Below are 12,200 nucleotides of genomic sequence, written 5' to 3' on the forward strand. Positions count from 1 at the left end.
GACTCCCCCTTTACCTCAAGGTCATCCAGGTCAACCACCCTAACCTCAAGGTCATCCAGGTCAACCACCCCCAACCTCAAGGTCATCCAGGTCAACCACACCCACCTCAAGGTCATCTAGGTCAACCAAACTACCTCAAGGTCATCCAGGTCAACCACACCACCTCAAGGTCATCCAGGTCAACCACACCCACCTCAAGGTCATCCAGGTCAACCACCCCACCTCAAGGTCATCTAGGTCAACCACACCCACCTCAAGGTCATCCAGGTCAACCATACCCACCTCAAGTCATCCAGGTTAACCACCTTAACCTCAAGGTCATCCAGGTCAACCACCCTAACCTCAAGATCACCCAAAAAAAAAAAAAAATTAAAAAAAAAAATAATAATAAATATATATATTATATTAATAAAAAAATAAAAAATTTGAAAATAATAAAAAAAATTAAAAAAAAAATAAAAAAAATTAAAAAAAAATTAGAAAAAAAAATTAAAAAAAATTGAAAAAAAAAATTAAAAAAAATTAAAAAAAAAAATTAGAAAAAAAAATTAAAAAAAAATTAAAAAAAAAATTGAAGAAAAAAATTTTTTTTTTTAAATAAAAAAATAAAAAAAAAATATTAATAAAAAAAATTGAAAAGAAAATTAAAAAAAAATTAGAAAAAAAAATTAAAAACACATAAAATCGAAAAAAAATTAATAAATAATAAAACACTTAAAATTGGAATAAATGGGAAAAGGGAAAAAGGGAAAAAAGGGGAAAAAAATTTCCCTACTGATCTTGAACTGCCCGCCGTCGCCCCCGCCGGTCGCCTGGCCGCCACCGGTCACCCCACAATAAATTAACACAAGAACGTCAAAATTTAGTTTCACTCAAATGACAGGTGACATGTCGGTATAATCAAATATTAAATTATTCCTATAACTATCCTATAACTAATTAATATTATAGATAAAGAACTATAGTCTTTCAAGCACAGGTGTTGTTTTGAAAGGAATTGAAATTTTATTTAGAAAATATACCTGGATCATACTCTGATACTACAGTATTTGGTGAGAAAGCTGATTATTCAAATCAAAGTAGGTACAGAATAGTAGTTCTGACCACAGATATCTACATGTAACTCTACTGTAGTAGGGATATCAAGCAACCCAGTTTGTATTGCTTGTTGCACTTCATAGAACTGAGTTGTACAACAATAAATCATTCCATGCCACCTATATCGAGCATTGTGATTCTCTCAGAGCTCATATTAGGCTGCTCGACAGTCTTCTCAATATTATGTCGAGAAAATATCATATCCTTTAATAAATTCCATTCAAAATTTTCAAACAACTACTCCTTGACCGAAAATCAAGTGATAGGCTATGTGTGATTTCAAAACCTAATAATAAAATAAATGTGTACAATATTAACTTCCTATCAAAGTTTTGAAGGGGAACGGTACAGTATCAGCCTTCATCATGCCTTCATCATCATAATCATTTATTATGATTCTTGTGTTTTGTACAAAGTAAAATAAATTGAATACTTTGTAAGAGAATTGATTATTTATTGTTGTAGTATTCCTTTCAATAACTAAACTTTGGTTTGATGTTTTTCGAGTGTACCTCAGAGAGAAGAGCGTCAGCGCGGGGACAGTCGAGGTCGACGGCGACTGCAAGGTAGGTGTGCACCCTGAGCGCCGCCTCCAGCCAACCGGGTCTCTGCAGCTCCTCGGCCAATGGCAAGTCGAGCACCGCCAACCTCACTCCCTCACCCATCACTGCACGCAGCAGCCGCAACTTATCTAACAACAAATTCCATCTCTCTAATAATTTATTTCTTTCCCTTATGTTGGCACTTCTAAGGATTAAAAAACTTTCCTCCTCCCTATTTTGGCACTTGAGGATCAAGTCAAGTACAATTATGGTATTTAATTTCCTCAATGGTTTATAAATAGATAAAGGTGCTCGATCATAAAATGTGTAAACATTTTTGAGGCACACTAAACTGATCGAAATAATAATCATAATATTCAATACCTTTTTACCTCATAAAAAAATACTTCCAGTACACTGAACTAAATGAAGTATGACAATATTCAATACCTTTACTTTCAAAAAAATACCGCCATAAAGTGAAGCGCTCACTGTGATAATCTAATTAATTTTCCTGATAGAGATTGATAATCTCAGGGGCATTACTTATAATCAAGCCACTTCTTTTGCACTCACATGTTCTCCTAATTTCCTTTCTGTCATCAATTAATATGTAGTATATGTATAGCTTTCACAGCATTAATATAATGCAATATCTCATTCTCATAAATATTTTCTCAACTGACGATTAACTATTTTTTCAGTTCTCATTCTTCACGTTATTTGTATCTATCTTATTTCTCAGTTTGTACACTATACTTTTATCATCAGCTCAAAAGTGAACTTTGTTAAAAATTTCTTAGTAAGTTAATTCTTTTTTTTAGTTTAGGCCTATATCTACCAGATAGCCTACTGCAATTTGTAACTTGTGTTGGGAAGACAAAAACGTTTGTGGCTTTTCCTATTCGTCTGTACATGTTTGTACACAAATGAATAGATAATTATGTTTTCAGTGAATCAATTTGAGACACCTCAATGTATAACAGCAAATAATTGACCTCAAATATATTCACTTTGTAGACCTGTTGGGAACAATATAGCCTAGTCGGCTTATGTGTCATGCCTGTTGCTTCCAAGCTGATTTTATGTTATTTTATAATCAATTATTGATAGATTGTATTTTTATCTATAGAGTACCTACCGTAGATACTCTATTTAGTGTAGGATACAACCCAAACGATGTTCAATGAGCATTTCATGATAAATTAACAGAGAATGTTGATAGAGAACATTAAGATAGCATATCTTGTGTTGCAACTAATCATAACAAAAATAAATACCAATTGATTTTCAAAATTAAGAAAGAGACAAACAAGAAATGTGATAGCAGTAGAATGCAAAATGGAAATTTTGTGTCATGGGAAAAAAATATATTTCGTGATTCACTTTTGTATTGGATTCCACCATAGCAGTCAAATGCAAATCACAGTTCATCCATTATATTTTTCAGTGGAAGAATTTGTATAGTGTTCATCTTAACTCAGCATCAATTTATCACAAAACCAAGTAACTAGGCATTTTATAGTCCAGCCCAATATTGATAAATCAATTCGATAATATTCATAATCGATTTCAAATTCTTAATAAGCTCTTATAGCTCTAATAAAATTAGTGATTATTGCTGATTTTCTTCCTTTTTCTTTTCTTTTAATCTATTAAGCGTTACATGGAAAGTTATAGTTTTCTTTTCTATTCAATATCTTTCTTCTCTGACCTTGCTAACTGATAGGATTTTTCTTTGATATTATTATTATCACTCATATATAAATAGATATATTTTACTTATTATTATTTTATCATAGGCTAATTCTATTACTGTTAGGTACTTCCCCACACACAGATCCGTCTATGTGGGGAAAATATTCACAAATTTGTTTTCAGATATATGTTGTCTATGTAAATGTATCTTGTGTCTTGTATTGTGAATTGAATTGAGTGATTATTTCCTATAGTTAGTACGTAATCCTATAAACAATTTCGAACCTTGAATGCCCCAGCAGAGAAAAGAAACTCCAATACGAGGCTCCTTATTTCTGTAAAAATCAGTTATTAGACTGAATTTGTCCTTTTTAGCTATGAAAGCTGAACAGGATATACTCATTGCAAGAAATAGAATGCAAACACCATTGATGGGCATGGTGTCACGTCAAATGCATGTGGTTTACTGATATTGTAATAATGAGTCTAGTTCTACCTTTATTCCCCTTTTAGGCTACTCAGCCTATTTGACTGACAGCTCTGACAAGTGGTCACTTTGATCAGCGTGACACATTATTGGGCTCACTTAAACTACCGTATTTTATCTCTTGAATAATGGATTTGAAGGAAAATCAATTTTTCAAACCAGAAAACATCTGTAAAGAATTTAGTAAGCTTGTCAGATAGTATACCTACAGTTTTTTGTTGTACTTCTGCTTTATAATTGTCACATTCTGGAAAATGGAAATGACAAGGTTGGCATATCAGAAAATCGGTGATCGACTTCTTTGACATAATATGCTATATTGAGCTTCACTGCTGTCCAGTGCTTAATTTGTAAATTTTGAGGTGCCGGAACTCTGGCTGGCCCGACTACAGGGGGTTTGGAATACCCCCCAGGGGAAGGGGGTCCGGGGGACCAACCCCGGAAAAATTCTCTAAATCTAGCCATAAACCCAGTTTCAAACGTGAAACAAAAACAGATTTGATCAAATGAATTAAATGGTAAATGATAATACTTTGAATTGCCAGAACCTTGAAAGGAGAGAAATGAGAATGAAAAATAGCTCAAAAGATAAACTGTTATATTTTTAAATTGTCTTACAAACAATACTATTACAAAACTTGTTGTTGACAAAACTGTTGAAATTCAAGACAGAAAATGAAAGTAGTAAAAGTAGGCCTAGTTTGTTTTTGGAAGTAACAGTTTTAAGAAAATATTTCTCACAGCACAATACTGTCTTCATTGTAAGTTTGCTCACTTCGACTTTTTAAATTTGTATCGAGAGCAGAGTGGTGTCCTCTTGCTAGCCAAGACCTGACGTGACGTTCAGCATCTTGCCACAGGAAGTCCCAGGAGGCGGATGCGCAGAAGATCACAGACAGTGTTTATGTGAAGGGAAGATCGAAGGGGCGTCATAATTAAGTTCATTGCTGAGAAAACTCGTTCACACTCAGCACTAGACACTGCAATACTGTTTATTACAGAAAATAGCTTTCTGAACATGGGAGGTTCATCAAGAATGGACGATTTCTACCCGAACGGTCATATTTACTCATTCACATGCGTGTGGACGCGAGTTTTAATATTTTTAGTTGCAACTACGTTATTACGTTCCGGTCGCCCTGGGAGGTACCGGAACGCCGTTCCGGTGCGTTCCGGCACAAATTAAGCTCTGCTGCTGTCGAGTAGTGGAATAGTTTTGGGAGAACTTATTACAATCAGAAATACCATAACAAAATCCTTTCGTCAACTCATGATAGCCATCTCAATATAGCTACTTTTAAAGAAAATTATAAAAAGGTTCATTATAAATATGTCATCCACATAATTCAAGTATAGTCTACATCATTCTTTGATGGAGATTGCATAGATGATGCATTATAAAAGATGCTGTTAATAACTGTATAAATAATGTAGTAAAGAAGTTTTTCAACATATTCCATCGTCTCTCCACTGATTATGTTTTCTTCTACACAACATCCACAACTATATTATATAAGCAGTTTTTTCCTTTAAGCTAAGGGTAGAATTTAATGAAAAATTGCATTTGTTTTAATGATAATATATGGATAACAGTTATTGAACGAGAATCCAGAGTAGCTCTCATCGAATTTCCCATCCAGCAGCAGTCCACCCTGTTGTCAATGTTTGAAGTAGCAGGATTCTTCGGGGTGGTTTATAGCAATATGTACCTAGAATACATTCTAGGCACCTTGGTTTATAGCATTTGACTTTGGATTTCCGTTTAATAATTATTCATTAATTAGTACCTACAGTTTTTTTGTTGTACATCTGCTTTATAATTGTCAGATGCTGGAAAATTATTGTTATAGTTCTAGTAATTATTATGAAATAGCTATCTTATCAACTGATACCGGTACCTATGTAAGAAGCTGGTTGCTCTACATTCACGCTTCTTCTTTCTAATCATATATGAACCATATGACTTGTTAATAATTTACTAATGTTGTTTATCAAACTATCATTGAATGTTCATATTTGTACAGTTTAAGTTATTTATTTTCTAAAGTAAATGAAAATCTTTCGTCAATTATTCATTAATGTGCGAAGTAAGATCATTATAAATCGATTTTTTTGTTCAACATGCCGAAAAAAGGTAAGAGTGAATTTTCAATTGATATTGATAGGAAATTTGTTTTGGAAAAATTCTCGGGGAAAATTGGACAAAATGCAAAATTCTAGCTGGAAGATTTTGAGAAAGAATGTATCCGTTACAATATCCACAACAATGAAGAAAAAATAACATGTTTAAGACTATTTTTAGAAGGGAGTTCTGAAGATTGGTATACTTCCAACAAATATAAATTAGGATTGAAAAATTGGAATTTGTGGTCAAAAACATTTCTCCAAACTTTTTCTAATAAAGGCTGGTCAAATGTGAGATATGCATATTCATTCAAATACATTGAAAATTTTGGATCTATGCTTGATTATGCTTTGAAGAAGGAACGATTATTGCTTGAATGTGAGAGAACTATGACAGATGAATCTAGAATCTCACATATTGTTGTGGGACTACCAGTTCATATTCAGAATAATTAGATAAGGAAAATATCGAGACCACAGAAGATCTGATGAATGAGATTCAAAAATATGATTCATTCACAAACTCAAACGGACATAGTCATATAAATAGCCAGAAAAAAGACTCAACAAAGATGGAAGAGATAAGAAGAAAGAAGACTCCTTGTTCTGTATGTACAGCCTTGGGAAAACCAAATCGCTTTCATCCTGCAGAGATCTGTAGGAATAGAAATAAAACAGTGAATTTCACAACCTGTGAGGAAAATACACTCGATGTTGATAACTCAAAAAACTGAATAAGCCGGCGTGTAAGTTCATTCCATTGATTACAGTTAATGTACTAGTTGATAAAAAGAAGATTGTAAAAGGGGTTTATGACAGTGGCTCAAATATCACTCTAATAAATCAGAAAATTGTTGATGAGCTGAAGACAAAACTTATGAACGACCATAACCTTTTTCGAACTATTAGTGGTGTGAATTTTACAAATCGCCGGGCCAAAATTCCAATGAAAATCAATAAAATCGAAGAAATATTAGATGTATATGTTGTGAAGAACAATAATTTCTCTTATGACTTACTTCTTGGATTGGATGCAATAAAAAAGTTCAAATTGATACAGAATGAAAATTTAGAAATTTTACAGAAGGTTGATGACAAAACAGATGTTGAAAGATTGAATTATGAGTCATCTGTCTTCTCTGTAAATATGGAAAGCAATCTGAATTATCTTGATACTGAAAAGAGACAAACAATAACAAGGCTGATTGAAGGTTATGAATCACTATTTGCAAAACACAAAAATATGATGTAGGTGAGGTAAAACATGCAGAGGCAGAAATCAAACTTTCAGAAGATAGATATATTATTAAGAAGCCATACAGAACGTGTATCCCAGATAAAAAAGAAATAGAACAACAAATTTCAAAACTTTTAGAGGCAGGATTGATTGAATATTCAACTTCACCATTTGCATCTCCTGTTACACTTGCCTTCAAACGAGAAGAAAAAAAAAATCACGGCTATGTATTGACTTCCGGGAACTGAACAAAATTGTAATACCAGAGCCACAACCATTCCCAAGAATAGAAGATATAACAGTGAAGGCTGGTAATTTTAATAAATGGTACACAGTACTTGATGTTAATTCAGCATTCTGGACAATACCAATAAAAAAAGAAGACAGAATGAAAACTGCATTTGTGACCCACGAAGGCCATTATCAATGGTTACGGATACCATTTGGTTTGAAGACCGCGCCTGCAATTTTTCAAAGAATATTGGGTAACACTTTACAAAAAAATAAGTTGACTGATTTTTGTACTTGCTACATTGATGATATTTTAATATTTTCAAAGACATTTGAGGAACACTTGAAACATATAAACCTCGTACTTGATGCGGTTTATAAAGAAGGGTTCAAGCTGAAATTGGAAAAATGTAACTTTGCAAGGAGTTCAATTAAATATTTGGGACACATAATTGAAAATAACTCAGTCCGTCCACTCACTGACAATCTCAAAGCAATTGAAAATTTCCCACAACCGAAAACCAAGAAGAATGTACGCCAGTTTTTGGGGAAAATAAATTTCTATTATAAATACATAGAGAATGCAGTGAAAGTTCTAGAACCTTTACACAATCTACTGAGGAAGGACATACCTTTTATCTGGTCAGAGACATGTGATAAAGCTTTCCAAAACGTGAAAAAATACTTATGTTCTAGTCCCGTATTACAAATTTATGATTATGAAAAACCAGTATTCATTTTCACCGATGCCAGTGGAGAGGGATTTGGAGCTGTACTGAAACAACCAAAAGAAAATAATGAGCTTCATCCAGTAGCATATTTTTCAAAAAAACTGAGCCCTGCTCAAAAGAAGAAAAAGGCTATTTATCTGGAATGTATGGCTATAAAAGAGACAATTATGTATTGGCAATATTGGTTGATAGGACGGAAGTTTACAGTGATCACAGACCACAAACCATTGGAGAATCTTAGAGTGAAAAAGCACGAACCGATGAAGAATTGGGAGATCTTGTATACGTACTACCTATCGCAATATGATTTCACATTGATATATAGCCCAGGAAAAGGAAATGTTGAAGCAGATACTTTATCAAGAAATCCAGTTTTAGAGCACTTTGAAGGAAATGAAGACATTTTAACAGTTGTGAATTTGATATCTATACAAGAAATAAAAGACGATCAAGAAAAAAACAAAGAAGCAATAATGAATAATAGGAATGTTGAATATAAAGAGGAAATATTCTACAAATGTATGAAAGGAAACAAAAGAATCTTCCTTTCTCAAGAAAAGGGTAAAGAATTGATTGAGAAAATTCATTTTCAACTAGGACATATCGGAACTCACCACACACTATTACACATACGTCCACATTACTACTTTTCCAACATGGATGAAATGGTCAAGCGCTATTGTGATTCGTGTCATATATGTAAGAAGAATAAAACAAGAAGAGGTCGCTCAATAGGATTACTTTCACAATTGGGTCCAGCTAGTGAACCTTATGAGATCATGTCGATAGATACTGTTGGAGGGTTTGGTGGAAACAACTCAACAAAACGATACCTACACATATTGGTCGATCACTTCTCTAGATATGCATTCACTTCAAGCTCTAGCGGTCAAACTACTAAAGAATACATTCGTTTGCTAGATCCTATCTTACAAAACCATTCTGTCAAGATCCTATTAGCTGATCAATATGCGTCTATCAAATCAAAAAAGTTTAGAGATTACCTACTCGAAAAAGGTGTTACAATGGTGTTCACATCGGTAGATTGCCCACAATCAATTAATGGTCTTAATGAGCGGCTAAACCAGACATTGGTGAATCGTATTAGATGCAAAGTGAATAGTCCAGAAGGAAGAACGCAGACGTGGTCGAAAATAGCGGAAAGTTGCACATCAGAATACAACAAGACAATCCATAGCACTACTAAATTTACACCAAGATATCTGCTATTGGGAGAGGATTTGGAAATAATACCATCACAACTGAGGAAAAAACGAAACTTACAAATAGACAGAGAAGAAGCAATAAAAAATTCCAATTTAAACCACAAACGGAACAAACTGAGATGTGATAAGAACAAAAGAATATATGGTTTCAAGGAAAAAGAACTAGTGTATATAGAAAAAGGGAACAAGTTGAATAGAAATAAATTAGATGAAGTTAGAAGTGGACCGTTCCCCATTATAAGAAGAATATCAAACTCAATGTATGAAGTGGCCTGCGGAATCAATGGGAGTGAACCAATCATCTGTCACTCAAGCAAATTGACACCTTCGAGGAAGTTTCTCGTTCAAGGGGGGGAGATGTAAGAAGCTGGTTGCTCTACATTCACGCTTCTTCTTTCTAATCATATGAACCATATGACTTGTTAATAATTTACTAATGTTGTTTATCAAACTATCATTGAATGTTCATATTTGTACAGTTTAAGTTATTGAGATTATTTATATTATAATTGACATTAAAAATCGGTTTTCTAAAGTAAATGAAAATCTTTCGTCAATTATTCATTAATGTGCGAAGTAAGATCATTACCACTCCTGTCAGATTCGAGAGGATATTGGCGATTTCATGTAGTTGTGAAAGTATTTCATTGTATTCCTTTGGTTCCAATATCCTCCGATGACTGTAGAATGCTCTCTCAATTGGACCTCTGGTGGCATGGAGCTGTGGCCTCTTATTGGAAAATAGGTAGTGCTCAATTTATGGAAAATTTTTCTCTTGCTATTTATATAGTCAAGTAGAAATCCCATCATCATTAAATTTTGTTTTTGCTGGATGGTTATTACTAAGTCTGAGAATCCCAAAAATTGAAACTTTTTCAATCTTTTGACGACGAACTTTTTCAAACATTTTTAAAATTTGTAGAGTGAGAATTGATATTGTGGAATTTCTACATAAATGAAAAAACACAGATTTATTTTTATCACATTAACACTCATCATATTACTTTTGTACAGGACTGCGGTTTCGTGTTGAAACCAATAGGCCTACACATCTTCAGCTGAAGACGAAACTGCAGTCATGTACAAAAGTATAATAAATGTGGATGTAACCAAAATTTACTTTGTTTTTCAATCATTTTTAAAAGTCTGACAGAGCATACAACATACAACATATGGACCTATGCAACGCACGTTCAGAGCTTCGCGTGTCTGTTCATGTGTAGGTAAGTTATACCCCTACTACTTATTCTTCAAGCTTCTTTTCTCTTCATGAACAACAAAAGTTAAATTATAAACTAAAACACTTATTGAAATGGGCTGCTTTAAAATTAATAAAACAAAATAAAACTTGTAGCACCCTTTATTTATTAACTATTTTAAGTATTTAAACTATTCAACTATTTAACTATTCAACTATTTTAAGTTTTTTAATAAATAAAGAGTGCTACAAGTTTTATTTTGTTTTATTATAAACTAAGTACATCCAAATGTTTCTTGTTGTTATTTCGATCATATCAAATGAAACCTTGACCACATTACCATGTGTAGGCTTCCCTATACGTATATTATCACCTGTGTTCAAAATTTCATAGCCTAAATAGCTTTTTGACTTGACTATTGTGTAGGTTAGTTTTTGTCATCAATTTACTGGGACGTTTTTACATAAATACTTGAGTCCATGTACAGTCTAATACTTTTTGTTTGTTTGGTCATAGTGACTTTCACAGCTCCGTGAAACTGACACCACGCAGGAGCAGGGAACATTTTTTTGCAAATGGTACCAAATAAGTCCACGGAGCTGACTTTCTCAGCACATTGAACTTTTAAAGAAAATTGGAAATTTAGTTGGTTACTTTGATGAAAATATAAATGCAGCTCGTCGTCAAACACTAAAATGAATCATTTCCTGCTCACTTTTGATTTTGTAAGAATACAGTTCTTGTTATAAATATTTCAAATCTCCTTCATTCAATAAAGAAGTATGCTAACTTACTGCACAGCTTTTTTATGATTTTCGTGGTCACAATAACAATGGTTTACCATTGTACAATTAATGAAAATACAAATATTGTCCACATTGTACAATTAATTATTTACCATGTAGGCCTAAACCACTAATGGTGGTTTACCATAATGTGCATTATTCCGAGAATATTTAATTCTGTTTTTCTCCCAATTTTTTGATTAAGTTACATTTTCTCTTCCTAATTTTTCAGTCACACCAGGGTAGTTTCAATACGGTACCTTCATCCATTTTCCATGTCCGGAATTAAGTTATCCGACCGTCCGTGTTAGACACGCCCAACGTTTTTAGACTCAATATGTATTATTACCATATTCATAAGATTTGTGACAGAATCTGTTTAACTATTTAATTCTGTACCATAAAGAAATTCTGAGAGGGACATAAGAATTATAAAATTATTTTTATTTGGCAGAGAAATGTTGTTTTTTAAAAGATTCTCCCCTCTATTTATTTTCACTCCGATAGCAGGGGTAATTATATAAAACATATTGAATAACTAAAGTATTCAGGCCTGGTTGCATGAAAGCCGGGTTAAATTTCAACTGTGATTATTTTTACGAGAACCAATCAGAGAAAGGCCTTCTAGAAAAGCCGGTTAAACTTTAACCGTGATTAATTTAACGATAATTAATCAGAGAAGGCCTTTTAGAAAAGACGGTTTCAGTGATTTCACTGATTCATTCCCCTGCAGCTCATTACAATAAATTATTCTTGCATGGTGCTGTGTGCTGTAGTGAGGTCCACATTATAATGGCAGTGTTTGATTAGTAATGATATTGCTATACTTGTCTATCATTCAA

General features: G+C 33.2%; 1 protein-coding gene across 1 annotated transcript; it reads right to left on the reverse strand.

Annotated features, from left to right (window-relative positions):
- Positions 1-1,571: 1,571 nt before the first annotated feature.
- LOC120349676 lies at positions 1,572-4,395 on the reverse strand. The gene is made up of 2 exons (XM_039420174.1): positions 3,624-4,395; positions 1,572-1,789 (listed from the first exon to the last, which is right to left on the reverse strand). Exons 1-2 carry the CDS (start codon positions 3,775-3,777, stop codon positions 1,572-1,574), a joined length of 372 nt encoding a protein of 123 aa, XP_039276108.1. The 5' UTR covers positions 3,778-4,395.
- Positions 4,396-12,200: the final 7,805 nt, after the last annotated feature.

The sequence above is a fragment of the Nilaparvata lugens genome, chromosome 2 (genome assembly GCF_014356525.2).
Source record: "Nilaparvata lugens isolate BPH chromosome 2, ASM1435652v1, whole genome shotgun sequence".
Classification (NCBI taxonomy): domain Eukaryota; kingdom Metazoa; phylum Arthropoda; class Insecta; order Hemiptera; family Delphacidae; genus Nilaparvata; species Nilaparvata lugens.